The sequence below is a fragment of the Bombyx mandarina genome, chromosome 28 (genome assembly GCF_030267445.1).
Source record: "Bombyx mandarina strain Sakado chromosome 28, ASM3026744v2".
Classification (NCBI taxonomy): Eukaryota; Metazoa; Arthropoda; class Insecta; order Lepidoptera; family Bombycidae; genus Bombyx; species Bombyx mandarina.
Genome location: NC_143233.1, coordinates 2,247,134 through 2,267,457, shown reverse-complemented (window position 1 = coordinate 2,267,457; position 20,324 = coordinate 2,247,134). Strand labels below are relative to the sequence as shown.

Sequence of the window (20,324 nt, the reverse complement as noted above, 5' to 3'; positions counted from 1 at the left end):
GAGAAACTTACTCCCAATACGTCTTACGGACACAATATCTGACTGATTTGCTTTCGTCATCCGACAACATTCTTCAATCGAGAATTCATTCGTGAAGAAAGCCCATGGATTAATTTGAAATCTAACTTGTGCACTGGCCATCTAGTGTAGCCGGTTTTTGATAAATGGTGCAACAACAAAAACACACACCCACGCAAAGCCACGAGCATCGTTTTTCGAGTCAACAAAAAAAGGGGTCCACGAAAAAAAAATCGAGTACCTGCCTGATACAATATTTCGGCTACGTCATGAATAGGCCGTCAATTTGAATGGTCCACCTGGAAAAATACCGGCATGACATTACGGCATAATGGCTTTTAACAAAATTTTGAGGTACACTGTTTGGGGTGATATTTTTTTTAGTAAACCTTTTTATTGGTCTCCACTTTATCGCACTATAGGTGGGGTCTGCAATTTTTTTATTCCATCCTTTTCTATCAGCCGTCATCTCAACATTCAATCCTCTCTCTCTCTCATTCACACAATCCATCCATATCTTCTTCGGTTGACCTCTTCCCCCTCTGCCTTCCACTATAATTTCCATACATCTCCTAGCCACATACATCTCCTAGCCACATACATCTCCTAGCCACATACATCTCCTCTCTATCGAGGAGTTCCGGCGAGAAACCCAGCAGGCAGTGTCTATGGTTCTTATTCTCTTCTTTATTCATCATCTTGTTCCTACCTTCAAACCAAAGCGTGTATCTCCTTTACTGCCAAAGTAGTCAAGATGAAGGTAGGATTCGGTTTTTATTACACAACGTTATTCCTTCATCTACCTTACAGTGGGATTAATGTATGCAGCTATCGTTCCTTAAATACGAATAAATAAAAAAGAGATTTAACAGGTGATCTCGTAATCGTTGTGTTTAAGGGAACTAGAAACAGCTATATATCAAGTTATATTTGAAAATTTATAAGAGTTTTTTGGGTTTCATCTTATAAATCGACCTGTTTTACCGAATTTACAAGGACTTTATAGAAGCCTTTGTACAATTTATACTGTTTTTTTTACTAGAACCGCTAAAATTATTATTTTTTCCTACCTATTCTAGTTACTTCGAGGGGTTAATCTAGATTCACCGAGTTAGTGGGTGAGCTCACTGGGCTCAAGCCGGGAGTGTTGCTAATACTGGCCCTAGCAAGAGCAGTGCTTTGCAGAATCTACCATCGGATCGGAAACGCGACCCACTGAGAAGATCTGACGAGAAACTCAGTGAACTCAGTCTATGGAAAAATTCTAAACCTGCTAGGTACTTAAAAACGAACGGAATTTCATAGATACCTATGTGTATAATCTACAACTGCACTTCGTTTGGGTTGGGCTCCGAATCTTTTGTTCCGAATCGCGAGAGAAAATACCCTTTGCGGCAGGTAAATTTTAGTTACACAGACAGAGATGCGTGTACGATTTCGGTCGATGGTGCAACTATTGTAAGCAAAAGTTGAAAGTGAATCATCCGATTAAAATATTTTATTTTCCTTATAATGTTAAATCACGAAGCTATGTTGGACAATTTTTATCATATTCATAACCTCTAGGTAGTTTAAATAAGCATTTACCACATCATTTTGGATGTGGAGATTTAATCACTTGACGCTTAATGTTAAATATTCAGTCTGTTTTTTAGAATTTTTTTTATTGCCCTTGTAGGCATACGAGCATACGGCCCTCCTGATGGTGAGTGGAGACCATTGCCCGTGGACTTCAGTAATGCCAAGGGCAGAGCCAAGCCGTTGCCTACCGCTTAATACTCTCCACAAGCCTCGTTTGAAGAAGGACAAGTCATAGCGCTTGGGAAACACCGTGGAGGGGAGCTCATTCCATAGCCGGATGGTACGTGGCAAAAAAGACCTCTGGAAAGAGATCTCTCTGAAGAATGTTAAATAAAGGTACACAGCAATAAGCCTGTTGTTGTTGTTCAGAATCTATCTATGTAAAAACGGTTGTCTGGAAGAGCCCAGGGGGCACGCGTGGTATGTGGCTGCTTCTCGGTCCTATCCTGCCTGAACTAGTGATTGTTTTGTGGCAAAAACAAGCAGGATAGCGGTACGGTACCTACCCTTTTAGACCTTTATAATGTCCTACTACCATCAGTAATAAAATAACGTAAAACTTTATATTTTCTGGTGGGTAATTTGAAGTCACACTTACTAGTAACTCCATATGTATGCAAAAATGCGTATTAAAAGAAGAAAAAAATCGGGAATACTAAAGCCGGTATTCGCAGTAAAATCCGTAACAAATGTTACGTCACAAATATTAATTAAATCAACTGTCATGTAGGCGTGTTTAATAGGATGTAGCGTTTTGAAGGCGCTAGTTGTGTTACTACTAATGCAGACCCATAGACACAGCTCACTGAGTTTCTCGCCTGATCTTCTCAGTGGGTCGCGTTTCCGATCCGGTGGTAGATTCTGAGAAGCACTGCTCATGCTAGGGTCAGTGTTAGCATCACTCCGGTTTGAGCCCCGTGAGCTCACCTACCCGTTAGGGTGAAGCTGAAATAGCCTCTCAAGGCTATCAGCATAGGTAGGCTAAAGAAAAAACGAATGCAGAATTGAATACGTTTTTAAATACCATTTGCTACCGTACCAGCCTTGGAAGCAGGTGGGTGGGGTTAGGAGTTGTTCTGAAGGGTGGAGTAGTCGTTGCAACTATACTGAGAACTTAGAATTCATAACTCAAGGTGGATGGCGGTATTTACGTTGTAGATGTCTATAAGCTCCAGTCACCATTTAACACCAGGTGGGCCGTGAGCTCGTCCCCTCGTTTAAGCTACACATAATATAAAAAGGTGGCAAAGTAAAACCTACGTTGAATGCAGGTTGCAACGGACTGGCCTGTGTTGGAGAAAAACGCTCTCGCTACAGCTCAGCCCGCGCCGCTAATCTCTCGTGGCTTGTACCACTCACGTTCCCGTCAATGAATCACAGCGTATACTACGCTTCGTCGTCACGTTCGCACTCCGAACACTCAACAGTTTCACTTTGTGACTCGATTGGATCGGTAACGTCGCTGTTAAAATCGATAACGTAAATCATTCGATTGTTTCTCTTCGAACTAATAATATAAAGTTTAGATCTGTTAATATTTTTGCTTGAGAAGTGAGAAGTGCGAAGAGAAGTGAGAAGTTTTTTTGTATTTGTGTGTGTGTTTCACTAATTACTATTTGAATCGTGTTGTTGATCGTGCCTTGGAAACTTGGAAATGTTTATTACTTTTTATACGGTAAGCTAAATTCGACAAAAGATATCATTAAAGTGTCTATTAATTTTGAAGACAAATAATCCTTTGACGTTTTCTCGAACATTACGCTTAAATATGTATTATTATTCAAAGCGACCGTCAAACTGATGGCGAGTATCTATGTATTAATACGTGAAGCAAAAACTTTGTATCCCTTTTTACGAAAATTACGCGGACGGAGGAGTATGACATTTTCCACACTTATAGAGAATATAGAGAAGAAGTGCATAATGCTAATATTTTTTTTAAAATAATGCATAAAAGATATATTTAATCAATAAAGAAAACATTACATACACTACATACCATGTATTTGACGCACACACGCATGCATACTATTTATTGTCAAACTTTTGTTCTTGACGTCTGTTGTCAAATTGAGATTAAATATTGTTTGCCTTTGTTAATATTTTTTATAGTGTAGTCTTGGTGAAATTTGTGATTATAGAAGTATAAAATACAATCATTATAGTGTACAAGCTTACAATTCCAATTAAGTATAGTCGAATTTCGACTACTGCGGGACCTCTAGTATGTATTATTATTCAAAGCGACCGTCAAACTGATGGCGAGTATTTGTTTTTATTATGCCTGCTACTAGCTAACGAACTCGCTTCCGTAGTGTTAAGAGGTTACCGAAGTTCATATAAATTGCTTTTTTTATTCCCCTACCTAATTCATTGGTAGTGTAAGGGGCTATTCAAACTACTCGCGTACGCGGAGAAATTATAATATCAACGAGCCATCTTTAAGCATGAGAGCTTTTGTTTCCTATTTACCCTAGTAACCTCGAGGAGTTTTACTGAGTTCATTTTAGGTGTAGGCGAACTGACGAGGCTCAGTCTACCGAATTTATTAACACTAGCCCTAACAATAGCAGTGCTTTATTTATGTGCATTATTTATTTTACATAACAATTATTAAATAACCAGCGACCCACCCTCGCTTCGCTTCGGAATAAGCTTCGGAAACATTAAATTTTATTATTGATAGCTGAGTCCCGCGATGTTACGCGCGGCTATTGTTGTACCGCGGGTGACGCCGCAGTACGAAGCTAGTCTAAAAAAAGTAGCGTAAGTTACTCCGTATATCAACAGCTACCTATCAGTGAAAGTCTAGTCAAAATCGGTCCAGCCGTTCCAGAGATCAGCTGGAACAAACAGACAGACAGACAAAAATTGTAAAAAATGTTATTTTGGTGTATGTATCGTATATATATATATATATTCATAAGCATGTAGTAAAAAAGCAGTTATTTCAATATTACAAACATACACTCTAATTTTATTTATATGTATAGATTAAGAAATTACAAGAAAGCTATCTCCCAACCCATTCCCCAATTTAAGTGAATATCATATTAATTACATTAATAATATCAAAATACGCGGTCGTAATAGGTAAGTTTGAAGTAATTTTGAAACTAAATGAAGTGATTCTTTTAACAAATATTCGGTTTTGAAAACGAAGCCCAAAAAGCATCTACGGAATGTTAATTTCGACTTGGGATAACGCTTTAGTTCCCTGTCTTGCTCTATTCGGGATTGTCTGACCGAGAAGGCGATATTGAAGAGCTTGCATGGGTCTCCGAAACTCTCGACATCTGCTTTTAAGCATAACTAGGGTTCGACCAATGATAGAAACTCGCCCTTAACCACTGATACCTTAAGGCTTAAATTCATTTAGAGATATACATTTTGGAAATATTTACTATTTTAAAAAAGAAGTGATACCATTTGAATGCTTAGATGGTTATATTAAACGTGGTTGACAAACAAAAGTGAAAATAGTGGTGTTTATTATTTGTTCAATACAATAACGCGTTTAGGGTGCTGGTGGTGCTGCCCCGCTTTTGTAGCGCATCAGGGATGTTTGCAGACGCGCACATAGATTGTTTTTACGCTACCATGCGTAAGAGGTGTGCATCTCTGGTAAACAGAGTGAGGGCCAGCTCCAACAGTATCCTGAGCATGATCGCAAGCAGGCTGGACTGTATATACATGGGTCGCTGTGGTGCCATCTCCCATGGGATGTTACCACAGTAATTCATTGTGATGTAAATATAACTACTAACATAGGTCTAAGTCTTATTAACAATTTATATGAGTCATGGTTACTTGAAATAAAAACATTATTATTATTATTATTATTATTATTTTTGTCTGTTTGTAGTCAACAAGGGATTTAGCGTATCTTAAATTTAGTTATATAGATAAGTCACAAACAAACAAAAGTTACTGACACCTTTTTATTTATTTACTAGCTGACCCGGCAGACTTCGTAGTGCCCCAATCGATAAATAAAAGACCTAAACTTTTGTATAAAATAAACTTAAAACAAACAAAAGGAACCCGTCCGACGGAGGACACATCAAAGAAAACACAAAATTGTTATTTTTATTTAATCCAGAGCATTTTCATATTTATCTACCTGTTAAACCTTCTCTGGACTTCCACAAATAATTCAAGATCAAAATTAGCCAAATCGGTCCAGCCGCTGTCGAGTTTTAGCGAGACTAACGAACAGCAATTCATTTTTATATATTATTATATAGATAGATTGCTTAGATAGATGGACGAGCTCACGGCCCAGCTGGTATGAAGTGGTTATTGGAGTCCATAGACTTGTATAACTTATATGTCGCCACCCACATTGAGACATGAGTTGTCACTTTTAACTTAACTCAACTTAACTTAACTCACTTTTAACAGTACAACGGCTGCCCCGCCCTTCAAACCGAAACGCATTACTGCTTTACGGCAGAAACGGAAGGGGTGGTGGTACCTACCCGTGCGGACTCACAAGACGTCCTACCACCAGTAATTACGCAAACTATAATTTTGCGGGTTTGATTTTTATTACACGATGTTATTCAGGCATCTGTTAAATAACTCGTGTTCCATAATGGCCACCGCCACACATTACGTATGACGCCTTGCTCTGTCATTAACGTTTGGCTTGACAATTACTTGTACTAGTGGTCCCGCAGTAGTCGACATTCAACTATAAATAATTGAAATTATAATTTTAAACATTATTAAGGTTCTATTGTCAAAGACTTATCGTACTTCTATGATCACAGATTTCGCCAAGACTACACTATAGACAAATAATATTAAAGACAAACAATATTAACCTAATCTCAATTTGACCACACTAAGCAACAACAAAAGTTTGACAATAAACAAAGAGTATAAAATATAAGTATGTGTGTGTGTGTGTGTCAAATACATGGTAGTGTGTGTAATTTTTTCTTTATTGATTTAATGTTTTATTAATGGATAATTTATAAAAAATATTAGCATTCTGCACTCCTTCTCTATATTCTCTATAAGTGTGGGAAATTTCATACTCCTCCGTTCGCGCAATTTTCATAAAAAGGGGTACAAAGTTTTTGCTTCACGTATTAATATATAGATTTAGATGATATCAGACTACTAGACATTACTAAACTACAGAATTACTGGCATAAATGTTTATTCTAGTGAATGTGTCATTCTTCTCGCATTTCATGCTCGTATTTTTTTTCCTACCTATTATCTGGTAGTCTATCTAAAGGGCTATCCCAGCTACGCCTACACCTGGACGGGTAGGTAAGCTCACGGGACCAACTTGAGAGAATTTACTAACACTAGACCTAGCAAGAGCAGTGCTTCGCAGAATCTACCACCAGATTGGAATCGCGACCCACTAAAAATATCCGACGAGAAACTCAGGACTGTGTCTATGGGATGTTTATATTGTTACGTGCTGGGGTTCGGGATAAATCAAATTCTACCGAATTACAAGTTAACACTGTATTCAACACTTAGAACACTTTAAACACTTCACAAACACTTTAAAACTTTCAATTCGCTTCTTCGGCTTCGCTTTAGGTGATTCGTTCGCTGTTTCGCTTCAAATAGTTCCGATTACTGCGTGCCATCTCTGCAACGCTTTTATACTCGAGACGAAATCCCTAGAATCGTCGAGAATATTCCACAAAAGCCGAGTATTGTGTTTCCGCTATCTGACAATAGAGGGCGTTGTACTTCTCGAGCGTTCTAGATGCTACTAGATCCTTCGATATTCGTTCGACTATTCGGCGATAGATGGCGTTACTCTTGCCGACGTAACAATACTTAGCTAGAATGAGGTCTAGATCATTCACTCTGATGATGCTGTGCATCTAGATGATCTTGATTATGAAATCAAAATACGTTAATTCAACTAAGATCCCTTTTTAGGTCCTTTACGAATTGTTTTTTGTTATTGACTTCGTGTAAGTTTGAAATCCATTGAAAATCGATTAATCCGAGCCATCTCGCTTGGCATCCCACGCACACAAAAGCTCTTGGTTAATAGAAAGAAAGAAAAAAAACCGAAGTAATTCTAAAAACACTAATCATTTGACGATGATACTGCGTTTTGGGAACGAAGTATGAAGAGTACAATAGTTTTTTTAACGCTCTCTTTTTGTAGTTTGATTTATACCTATTTATAAAAGTAATTTTCACAGACTTCAAGACGACAGATCAACTTGACTTCACATATCCAGGATCGATAGGAATGTCTTACCTAATAGAGTCCATGACCACTGTAATGAAAAAAAAACACGTGTGGCACTCGGGGACTGCCGCGGTAAAGCTATGGCGTAACATGTTTTAACAACTCATGTAATTATAATTAGACAATAATAATTTAATATTAAAACAATAATAAAATAAGACCACGCTGCATTTATAAACGATGACAGTGCGTCGTCACGCCGCGCGCTTATTCACAAACACTACACAAGCGCAACGTGTGAATGTGTTGAACGCGAGCTACATGCTAGGTGGAGTGGGGGGTGTTAGGTTTTATTTTCGTTACGGAATTCGGAGTTCTTGATTCGGTCGCCGCGCTCAAAGCCCGCGATAAAAGCTATGCAATAGCTTAAAAAACCGTGTAATATCAGTTCGGAATTACTCCAAACGTGATAAATACTTATAGTAACAAAATATATTTATTTGTAGTATTTTTTGGATCGACTGAGGCTTACTGAATATCTTGATACCTTCATTCTTATCGGCTGACATTTATCCGTTCCGACTAGTAAAACGCACGCTTATTTTGTAGGTTGAGACAACCTCATGTCTCAAGGTTTTAGACTGAATAAACCCCCCACTCCCCCTGAAACACTAGGTCAACATCGTTCGACATTACTAATGGTTGACACAGTCAAATTCTGTAATTTTCTGAAGCGTTAGTCACCTTCTAAGGTATGTCGGGTGATTGAGACGGGGGAGGGCGCGATTGACAAGACGCACACGATATATTTAAGGGCAGATAAATCTCAGAATAACATGTTAGGATTAATGTTATGGGTACCTAATCGTAATACTGTATTTTTTTAATTTTCTGGTTAAGCTTTTTGCCTTGCTTTTTGCCTAGTCTTACCGTTAGGCCGGGATCTATACCATTGTTCCACTTCCAATCAAGAAGGCCGTCGAATCATTGACCTCGGATGTGAATGGGATACATTGCAAACGACCCTTTCAGAATTTTTTTATTTATTGCTTAGATGGGTGGACGAGCTCACAGCCCACCTGATGTTAAGTGGTTACTGAAGCCCATAGACATCTACAACGTAGACGCGCCACCCACCTTGAGATACAAGTTCTAAAGTCTCAGTATAGTTACAACGGCTACCCCACCCTTCAAACCGAAACGCATTACTGCTTCACGGCAGAAATAAGCAGGGCGGTGGTACCTATCCGCGCGGACTCACAAGAGGTCCTACCACCAGTAATTACGCAAATTATAATTTTGCGGGTTTGATTTTTATTACACGATGTTATTCCTTCACCGTGGAAGTCAATCGTGAACATTTGTTGAGTACATATTTCATTAGAAAAATTGGTACCCGCCTGCGGGATTCGAACACCGGTGAATCGCTTCAACACGAATGCACCGGACGTCTTATCCTTTAGGCCACGACGAATTCGATAAAAAATAATAATATGTATATATTCTTCCTATTCGTACACTCTTGACAGAGTGGTCGCGGTCATGCATCAGTCGGATCCTGCGATACGGATGCTCTCGCGATGCGACGCCATATGGCACGGTGTTTCGCAGAGTGAGAGCAATCATTTACGTTGGAGTGAGTCACAGATTTTATGAGGTCGGTCCATCGTGTTGGAGATCTCCAATATGTAGTTATATCGAGGGGTAAAAGCCTATTTGGTTTAAGCAACATTTTTGTTACTTTACAAGAGAGTCATTTAAAGTTTAAAGTTTCATAAGAAAGAAAGAATATCATAACAAAAAAAAAACTTCTTCAGCTATTTGAAAAAGTAAACTTAATTGAAGTTCATTGAAAACATCGAACTGTTGATGATAATGCCAAATAAAACGCACCTTTAATAACAAAGATAAATGTGGCATTTTAAGCGAATTGCCTTTCATCCCACGATATGCATATAAGTAAATAGGTAAATCTATACATATAAATAAAATTGGAGTGTCTGTTTGTAGCACTGAAATAACCGCTTTTTACGATGTGCATATGAATATATATACGGTATATACACCAAAATAACATTTTTTTTTTTTTTGTCTGTCTGTCTGTTTGTTCCGGCTAAGCTCTGGAACGGCTGGACCGATTTTGACGAGACTTTCACTGATAGGTAGCTGATGATCTAAAGAGTAACTTAGGCTACTTTTTTTAGACTAGCTTTGCCCCGCAGCGTCACCCATGATACGAAAATAGCAGCGGGTAACATCGCGGGACTCTGCTATTAATAATAAAATTTAATATTTCCGAAGCGAAGCGACGGCGGGTCGCTAGTAAGATATAAATCCGATGGCTTATAAACTCTAAAATGACAAATCGAGATATCTTATCGAGATTAAAGTATCAAGGATGTTTGATGCTCGTCGAATCATACTTCAAACTGTTTTCGGTTGGTGATATAATATCTAGTATAAAATATAGTATGTGAGGAAGTCTTGAAAGTACGATTTAGCTTCTTTTTATTTATTTATTGCTTAGCTGTGTGGACGAGCTCACAGCCCACCTGTTGTTAAGTGGTTACTGGAGCCCATAGACATCTACAACGTAAATGCGCCACACACCTTGAGATATAGTTCTAAGGTCTCAGTATAGTCACAACGGCTGCCCCACCCTTCAAACCGAAACGCATTACTGCTTCACGGCAGAAATAGGCGGGGCGGTGGTACCTACCCGTGCGGACTCACAAGAGCTCCTACCACCAGTAATTACGCAAATTATAATTTTGCGGGTTTCATTTTTATTACACGATGTTATTCCTTCACCGTGGAAGTCAATCGTGAACATTTGTTGAGTACGTATTTCATTAGAAAAATTGGTACCCGCCTGGAAAAATTGGTAAGCTAAGCTTTTACAGACTAAGCTCGACGTTCGGTTGTAGCTATTGCTGATAAGACTGAATTAATCCGATATGTTAAAATTCGAATGTGTTTTCAGAGATGTTGTACCATACCTACAAATTTTGTTCGGAGTGATTGATATTGACAGAAGGGAACGTCAAAAAATTATATATTTTGGAGGCAACAGCTCCAATTTCTTTAAGCCACTAAATATATCTTCACATTGAGAAAAGGTTGAAATTGGCATCGGGCCTTGAGCTATCCACAAGTTCATCGGAAATCTTGAAGCTTGTAAAATTATGTTTGGAATAGTATATGTATATTCGTCACATAAATAGATTCGATCAAACTAATGAAAGTGCTTACAGATTATGTTTTCTATTACTTTGGCTTTATATCTAACCAGGACAAGAACAACCGAGATTTTTTTTTCAAATTTCGTGGTTTAATAACATATTTCTTTTTTTTGTTTTTTAAACTATTTATATTTAGTACATTATATTGTTTAAACAATGTTCGTTTGAACACAAATCATAAAATGAAACAGATAAATCCTATTTTTGTATACTTTATCGCCAGTACGCCTTATCTACAGGTCTAATTACTTTTTTTTATCGCAAATCTTGATTGCGCCGATTCCGATTGCAGAAAGCTAATTAAGTGTTAATAATATGTAATGCAAAAGAATACTTCGAATGATATTCGAATCATATTAAGAATTATATACATCTACAGTGATTTTCGAAAGAAGCTGGACGCTTACAGTGATATTCGGAAGAGAATGAATACACCGTCGTATCACCAGGCAGTTCCGCAAGTAAATGCAGATGCAGGCTCATCGTCTTTAAAAAAACCGCATATTAAAAGATGCTACAACTGTGGTGATTTAGACCATCAATCCTCTTGTTGTACCAAAGGCATTAAATGCTTTAAGTGTAATGAATTCGGTCACAAGGGAAACGAATGTAAGAATGAAGCTAAGAAGTCTTTAATTATTCAGAAGAAAAACAAAGAAGAAAAAATCCCTTACAAGAAAGTGTTATTGAATGGAACAGAGATGGTGGCTTTTATCGATACAGGTAGTGACGCGAACCTTATTATACAATCAGAATTTGAAAAAATTGAATATAATATCCAACATTATGACAAGAATTCAAAAGTTCGTCTTACGGGCATTCAAGGGCGGATCCAGCTTTGGCGACAGGAGGGGGTCAAATAGTCAAATTTAGATGCGTTCGTTCCCAAACGTTTGCCATTATACAAAGTTATTATATTATATTAAATTAATTAAATATTGAAGGTATGTAGTTACATAAAATCTGTATGTTGACAAAATATATAAATAAAATCATTATATTCAATTAGTGGCCCACCTAAGTCCTGGAACCAGCTCAGGGGGTGGTCATGACCCCCATGACCACCCCCCCCCTGGATCCGCCATTGCAGGCATTGCTAACAAAGAAGTACTTATCAAAGGTGTTTTTACTACTCAGCTACAGATTGATGATGCTGTTACGGATATCAAATTTTATATTGTGGAAGATGATATAATACCTGTAAAGCTAATCATTGGCAACCCCATACTGCGTGAATTCGAAGTTACGTTTACAAGAAATGGAATTATAATGGAGAAGATACCACTTTGTGCTATTGTTGTTGAGAAGGACGAGGTCAAAGAAGACTACAAGAAATTAAAAAAAGAAGATTACAAGAAGTTAGAGAAAGAAGACTGCAAGAAGTTGGTTAAAGTACCTTACCAGAATCATTTGATTCAAAATAGAATACTGTACAAAGAGAAGAATGGAAATAGACTTATCGCTGTACCAAAGAAGATGGATAAAAAAATTAGAAGAGAGAATTATAGGAGAGGACGACTAAAAGTTGAAGATTGGGAATGGAAGAGGTCCGATACATACGACTAGCCTTGCTAATTTTACTAAACTAAATTTCGCCATACCATCCCACATATATGTATGTTCAGAACTCCTTATATATTACCGATTTATCTATACATACTTCTATACTAATTAATATTATAAAGAGGAAAGATTTGTTTGTTTGTTTGTAATCAATAATCATTTTTGAAAAAAAATTAGGGATCCTTACTAAAACTCCAATAATGTAACCCAAGGTGTAAAAAAATTACCTAAAATACTATTTACATCGCTTGACCTGCGAAAACTATTGATGATAGAATAAAATAATGTACTACGACTTTGTAGACCACATTATTATTTACAAAAAGTGTCGCGACAGCATATGTCTAACTATTATAGTTATGCCGCAATAAGTGTTTTTTTATTTAAAAAAATAAAACAACGTCAAATATCGTTGAAATTTTTGTTAAAGACCCGAGCGGAGCCGGAGCGGGCCGCTAGTAGTATATAAAACATGAGCTAACAGTATTTTGAATAGGTTAGTCGCTTATTTTCACTCTTCAGAGACAGACGCAGATCTGGTCAGTGAAGGTTTTTTTTAGATCCTGCAACAAAGCTATTGTATGCAAATAAAGGCCACGCAAACTAACCTACATATTGTGACAAGGTCGTTGAACTTAAGGGCAATTATAAACAATGGCATTTTAAAGGTCGTCTACCCACTTTGGTGACTTATTAAGTCGTAATGACCATGACATTTTGAAAGTTTAAAAATGGGGTGTAAAACAAAATCGTTCTCAGAACTGTATCTATATTGATTGGCTCTTTTTTTTTTTTATACGCTTTCATTAACTTCTTCAGGGATATTACCAAGTATGTAGGTATGTCTAGAGAGCCATTTAAAGTTTAAAATTTGGGAAAAACCTTCGAAACAAAAAAAAAACTTGAAGTGGAGGAATGGAGTAAACTTAATTGAAGTTCAATTAAAAACATCGAACTGTTGATTTTTTTATTTTATTTATTGCTTACATGAGTGAACGAGCTCACAGCCCACCTGGTGTTCGAATCTTAGGCTGGTGCCAATTTTTCTAATGAAATACGTACTCAACAAATGTTCACGATTGACTTCCACGTGGGTGGACGACCTCACAGCCCACCTGATGTTAAGTGGTTACAGGAGTCCATAGACATCTACAACGTAAATGCGCCACCCACCTTGAGATATAAGTTCTAAGGTCTCAGTATAGTTACAACGGCTGCCCCGCCCTTCAAACCGAAACGCATTACTGCTTCACGGCAGAAATAGGCAGGGTGGTGGTACCTATCCGTGCGGACTCACAAGAGGTCCTACCACCGGTAAAGTAGTAGCGAAACAGTGAGATTTCGACCTTACATCACAAGATGAGTGGCGATATTGGGATATCCATAGACAGAGGTAACCAAACTATTGCCTATTTCTGCCGTGAAGCAGTAACGCGTTTCGGTTTGAAGGGCGGAGCAGCCGTTGTAACTATACTGAGACCTTAGAACTTATATATCAAGTTGGGTGGGGCATTTACGTTGTAGATGTCTATGGACTCCTGTAACCACTTAACATCAAGTGGGCTGTGAGCTCGTCCACCCATATAAGCAATAAATAAAATTTTTTTTTACTTATTTAATTATTTCAATTCGCAGCAAATCGTAATAATGAAAAATAAACTAAATTCTCCCTGTCAAGGTTAAGAACTGTATCTGTTTATCCATACCCGATCCTGTAGACCGAATGGTAAACAGTCGACGTCGCCCAAAGCACGTCATTACGGATCCTCCCGATCCATTAACGGTGCTTTTAGGCACCACAAGCACCGGTCACCGTCCTCGTCGAACCCGTCGCTTACGACGAAGGGCTCGACGAGCGAATTAACCCATAGACACAGCCCACTGAGTTTCTCGCCGGATCTTCTCAGTGGGTTGCGTTTCCGATCCGGTGGTACATTCTGCGAAGCACTGCTCTTGCAAGTGTTAGCAACACTCCGGTTTGAGCCCCGTGAGCTCACGTACACACATTAGGGTGAAGCTGAAATAGCCTCTCAAGGCTATCAGCATAGGTAGGAAAAAAAAAGGGATTGAATTTAACGTAATTTTCACAAAATTTGAAACCTCCGATCGACTTGAAGGACCGATAATATTAATCTAGTATCTCGACCAGGAAATATTTATGTAATATCTAATTCCGTTTTACATTGAAAGCGGGTGTTATTATTTTTATTGCGCTAATCTTAGTTGACACGGTGAAACCGGTTGACTGTGGCGTCACAGCCGGAATCCGACACAAGTCACGAGACACAGATCCAAAGACTGTTCTATAGTGTGCTTAGTGCGAATTTATTAACTTTCTCGATAATGTAAAAGTTAACTGAAAATTTTTATGGAGTGCGAACGTTTGCCTACGTTTGCCGCTAGGGGCGCTGTTCCAGTGCACACAAATATGAGTTAACTTTTACGCTATCGAGAACGTTAAAAAACTCGCACTAAGTACACAGATATCGGAAAATATCGGTACATACATACGTGAAAAGGAAGGTGGGTGGTACAAGATGGCGCGGGAGTTCATCTATGCGGATCGAATGAAGACTAGTGCGAGAGTCATCTTAGATGAGTCTAGGAGAATGTCAGCCCACTGAGTTTCTCGGTGGATCTTCTCAGTGAGTCGCGTTTCCGATCCGGTGGTAGATTCTGCGAAGCACTGCTCTTGCTAGGACCAGTGTTAGCAACACTCCGGTTTGAACCCCGTGATCTCACCTACGTGTTAGGGTGAAGCTGAATCAGCCTTACAAGGCTATCAGCATAGATAGGGGGGAAAAAAAATTTACATTTCTTAACTACGTATTTAATTGGAAAAGCTTTATAGCTGTCTGCAGGATTCGAACACTGGCACAGTCGCATCGCTTGATAAGAATACACCGGGTGTCTTATCATTTATAACGTGGCGTCTTTGAATCTCGCACTTACTCACAACACGCATTACCAACGATTGGCTCCGGTCCAAGTTCAAACAATGAAGGAAATAAGCTTAAGGGAATTTATGAAGCTTCCAAACAAAGGTCTACCAAAGAAAGGTTATTTTTAACCTTCGATCATTAAATGAGTAACCATCCTAATACTCTCACCAACGTTAGCGTGCTGTATTACTTTAAATATCATTCATCCATCGAGTTCTTGTTAAGTGGTCGCTGATATCCTTAATCGTATCCTATCCTAAGTTTTACTGGTGGTACCTATTTCTGCCGTGAAGCAGTAATGCATTTTGGTTTGAAGGGTGGGGCAGCCGTTGTAACTATACTGACACCTTAGAACTTATATCTCAAGGTGGGTGGCGTATTTACGTTGTAGATGTCTATGGGATCCACTTACCACTTTACACCAGGTGGGCTGTGAGCTCGTCCACCCATCTAAGCATTAAAAAAAAGACAGTTGATACGGCTCCACATTGGGACATGTTCTAGAAGTCTCAATTCTACTAGAAATCTCCTGCCTACCCTCCAAACTGGAACATAGGATTTCTTTACAGCAGAAACGGGAAGGATGATATATGAAACCAGCGGTTTATTCTGGCTGTTAATGGCAGCTTCCTGCTAAACTCAGCTCACCGTTCTCGCTGACGTGCAAATTAACCCAAAACATACCGCGTATATGTATATATATATTCAGCGCGTTCATATGTCCCGGAAAATGTTGCCTTCTATCAAAAAGCGCAAGATAGAATATCTCGGCCACGTGCTCAGGAACGATAGATACATGCTGCTGCAGTTGATAATGATGGGCAAAGTGGACGGAAAGAGACGTGCTGGACGAGGAAATGGCTCCAGAATATCCAGGAGTGGACCGGTATTTGCCTCCATCGACAGCTGTTCCGGCTGACTGCTGATAGAGATGAATACAGGAGGCTAACGGCAACCTTCAGGATTGAAGAGGCACTGGAAGAAGAATACCGTACTAAGTTTCTTGACGGATCTTCTGAATGGTTCGCGATTTGGTACTAGATTCATGGAAGCACTGCTCTTCGTAGGACAGATTTTAATCGGTTCTTTAAGGTTTAGCCCTGTGAGCTCTATCAATCGAGGTGAAGCCAACCAGAACTAATAGCTTATTGAAGCTATTGGCAGATGGATAGGCGAAAAAGGTCTTCACTTTCCCATTGGCATCCAATAGTTTTAGTAACCACTCGACAGCGGATTGACCGAGAGCTCATCTATGTGTCATTTATCGAAAAATTACTTCCATTGATTTAAGGCGATCATTTATTTGTATTCACTTACATAATATCAACAGAGATAATATAGTTTTATCTCACATTATAAGTCGAGAGATTCTAATCTCCAATATCTCCATTATCTCCACGGCGCTGAATGTTTAAAATATAAAAGCAAACAAATCGACATGATTAATAGTTACTTATAAAGAACTATTGTGTTCACATTCCGTGATGCGAACAATGGTTCAGAACTATTTAGAAGTGTCACGGAACTGAATAGATACTCTATTTAAATATATAGTCCATCCTAACGTCATAGCTTGTGATTAGCGGCCAGACATTACTTGACAGGTGAGGTCTTTCTGGCGGGACGCGAGGAGCGAAGTTGTGTGTTTTGTTTTATTTGTCTATTATTTAGTGTTTCTTCAGACTTAAATGTGTAATAACGGTGGTTTATTAACAGTTTAGTATATGTGAAAGTGCACAAATGTGGGAAAATGAAATAAAGCCGTTGAAGGTAAATTCTCGGGATCCTCCAAAAAGTCCACTGAAAAAGTCTCAGTAAATGACTACCATTTTACTGAGATGATAGTATCTCATTAAAATATATTTCATCCCATATCATCACTCATCTCATTTCATTTCATCCCGTGTTTCATATTAATCAACTTCATGTCATTTCATAATATCATATATAAAAAATATTTCATTAATAAATATCAAATAAAATTCATATATAAAAATATTTATAAAAGATTAGGCTGTATGATACGTTTGCCTTTCCAGTTGGAAAAATAAAACTACTACTACTACATTACAAGTGAAAGAATTAACTGAATATATCTATATATTAATACGTGAAGCAAAAACTTTGTATCCCTTTTTACGAAAATTGCGCGGACTGAGGAGTATGAAATTTCCCACACTTATAGAGAATATAGAGAAGGAGTGCACAATGCTAATTTTTTTTTTAAATAATGCATGAAGGATACATTATATCAATAAAGAAAACATTACACACACTACATACCATGTATTTGACGCACACACGCATGCATACTACTGTCAAACTTTTGTTCTTGACGTCTATTGTCAAATTGAGAATAGATTAAATATTGTTTGTCTTTGTAAATATTTTTTATAGTGTAGTCTTGGCGAAATTTGTGATTATAGAAGTATAAAATACAATCATAATAGTGTAAAAACTTACAATTCCAATTAATTATAGTCGGATTTCGACTACTGCGGGACCACTAGTAAAAATAAATTGACAGTCATAGGAGGACTGTCGATAGAAGTGAAAACTTATTCGAAATTTAGTTAGAAAATTTTGATATTTTATTTGTTTTTCAACTTAAAAATATTAGGATATCTATTTAGTACTCACTGTTGTACTGCACAGTGATTCTACAATTAAACAATTTGATAATAATCAAATTCAAAAACTATTTGAACAATGTACAGTATAATACACATTAAGCTTTTTACTAAATCCATTCAATTTTACTTGTAAATATATATAGCTAAAGACATACCGTCATGGGTAATAACCCATGACGGTGACGTTAGGTATATACAATATATAGTATATATTTTATATATATTATATGTATATTATATGTATTCGTGTACACAAACCGCTGCGCATGCGCAACATTAGCATGTCGGTGACGCGAACCCATAAGATTTTCCCGTATCAAAAAATGCCCAACGCGGCTAAAGAAGTGTCCGCTTTAAGCTTTAAGTTAAATTCACTCAATAGTTTTGTAAATATACATAAAAGGGTTTTTTTTATTGCTTTCGTGGGTGGACGAGCTCACAGCCCACATCATGTTAAATGGTTACTGGAGCCCATAGACATCTACAACGTAAATGCGCCACCCACCTTGAGGTATGAGTTCTAAGATCTCAGTATAGTTACAACGGCTGCCCCACCCTTCAAACCGAAACGCATCACTGCTTTACGGCAGAAATAGGAAGGGTGGTGGTACCCACACGCGCGGACACACAAGTTACAAGAGGTCCTACCACAAGTAAAAAGGCTTTATAAATATACCTATTTAAAACGTGATTGTTGTTGTTTGCATAAATCATCCAATTCGCGATCTGATGATTTTTCTCGCAAGATGGCGCTGTAAATAAGGGCTGGCACTCAATCGTATTTTAAATAGCATCCAAAAATCATGCTTCATCAAAATCGGTCAAGTAGCAGTTGCAAGAAGAAACTAAACCTCAATGTATTCATTATTGATGTTTGATAATCTTTAAATATGTTATTAGAAAATGTTTTTTGTTGTTGTTACAGAAATGATAATGCGGCAGAGGCGACCTTGAATTCAAGAATTTCTCTACGATCTCCTCTCGACATGTAACTAATGAAAATGTTACTTACGCTATGTAAATCATGCCAGTAGTAAGTCCTTTTTGTTTTTTTGTTTTCTGTACTTTATTTTTAGTTTTATTGTATAAGTTGGTTACCGCTGTCCATGGATATTCCAATACCGCCACCCATCTTGTGTAGTAAGGGCGAAATCTCACTGTTTCGACCACCCTACCTATTTCTGCCGCGAAGCAGTAATGCTTTTCGGCTTGAAGGGCGGGGCAGCGGTTGTAACTATACTGAGACCTTAGAACTAATATCTCAAGGTGGGTGGCGGCATTTAGACATTTAGTTACAGATGTTGAACATTTAGTTGTAGATGTTTATGGGCTCGAGTAACCACTTAATACCAGGTGGGCTGTGAGCTCGTCTACCCATCTAAACAATAAAAAAAAACTTTCGTTGTTCAAACTGGGATTGCTTCAGCAGTAAATATAAGGGTTTCAATACCGCCACTCATCTTGAGATGTAAGGACGAAATCTCACTGTTTCGCTACCGCCTCATTGCTCAAAACGGGATTGCTTCAGCAGCAAATAGACAGGTTTGTGGTGCCTACTTGACCCGGCCTATAAATACAGTTAAAGGCACTGTGATCAAAGGTTTTCGAAGGACCTACAGGTAACCTTCCTATAGCACGGTAGATATGTTCACACAAAGTCCCGTATTGTACGAATCCTGTCAATCAAATATGCATTATCAAGGACAACTCAAAAACTAGTGGTCGGATCTTGATTTAGATTGGATAAAATTTAAACGGCGATCCGCCTAGAAAATAGTTCTGAGTTACATACAGTTCAAATATAAACCTCGTTTTTGTAAAATAAAAACTCAACTTGAGTTTGTCGCGTCGAATAACAAAGAATGGACTGTGTAATGCTTAAGTGCAAAATTTCCTCTCGATCACGATAAAACCGTCAGACATCTGTCAAGATAATTTGACATTTAAACGTCACTTTGGTTATACGCTGAGCATGTGACGATTGTGTGAAGATTGTGTTATGTGGCCATTCAGTTTAAATAGGAATCCGGTAATATACGTGTTTCGTGTATGAATTTTAGTGAATTGAAGTGACATGGAATAGTGTAAATTTTGTATAGACGAAACGATCGTGTTTTTATTTTAATTTAAATTTAAATTTTAAACTTGTTTGAGTGATACATTT

General features: G+C 37.9%; 1 protein-coding gene across 1 annotated transcript in view; it reads left to right on the top strand.

The window, feature by feature from the left end:
* Positions 1-3,022: 3,022 nt before the first annotated feature.
* Positions 3,023-20,324, top strand: part of LOC114240909 (uncharacterized) — a 28,655-nt gene continuing 11,353 nt past the window's right edge. Inside the window, exons 1-2 of the mRNA XM_028171588.2 lie at positions 3,023-3,274; positions 19,086-19,193. Coding sequence (XP_028027389.2) covers positions 19,156-19,193 — 38 coding nt within the window. The 5' untranslated portion in view covers positions 3,023-3,274; positions 19,086-19,155. The remainder of the gene's footprint in view (positions 3,275-19,085; positions 19,194-20,324) is intronic.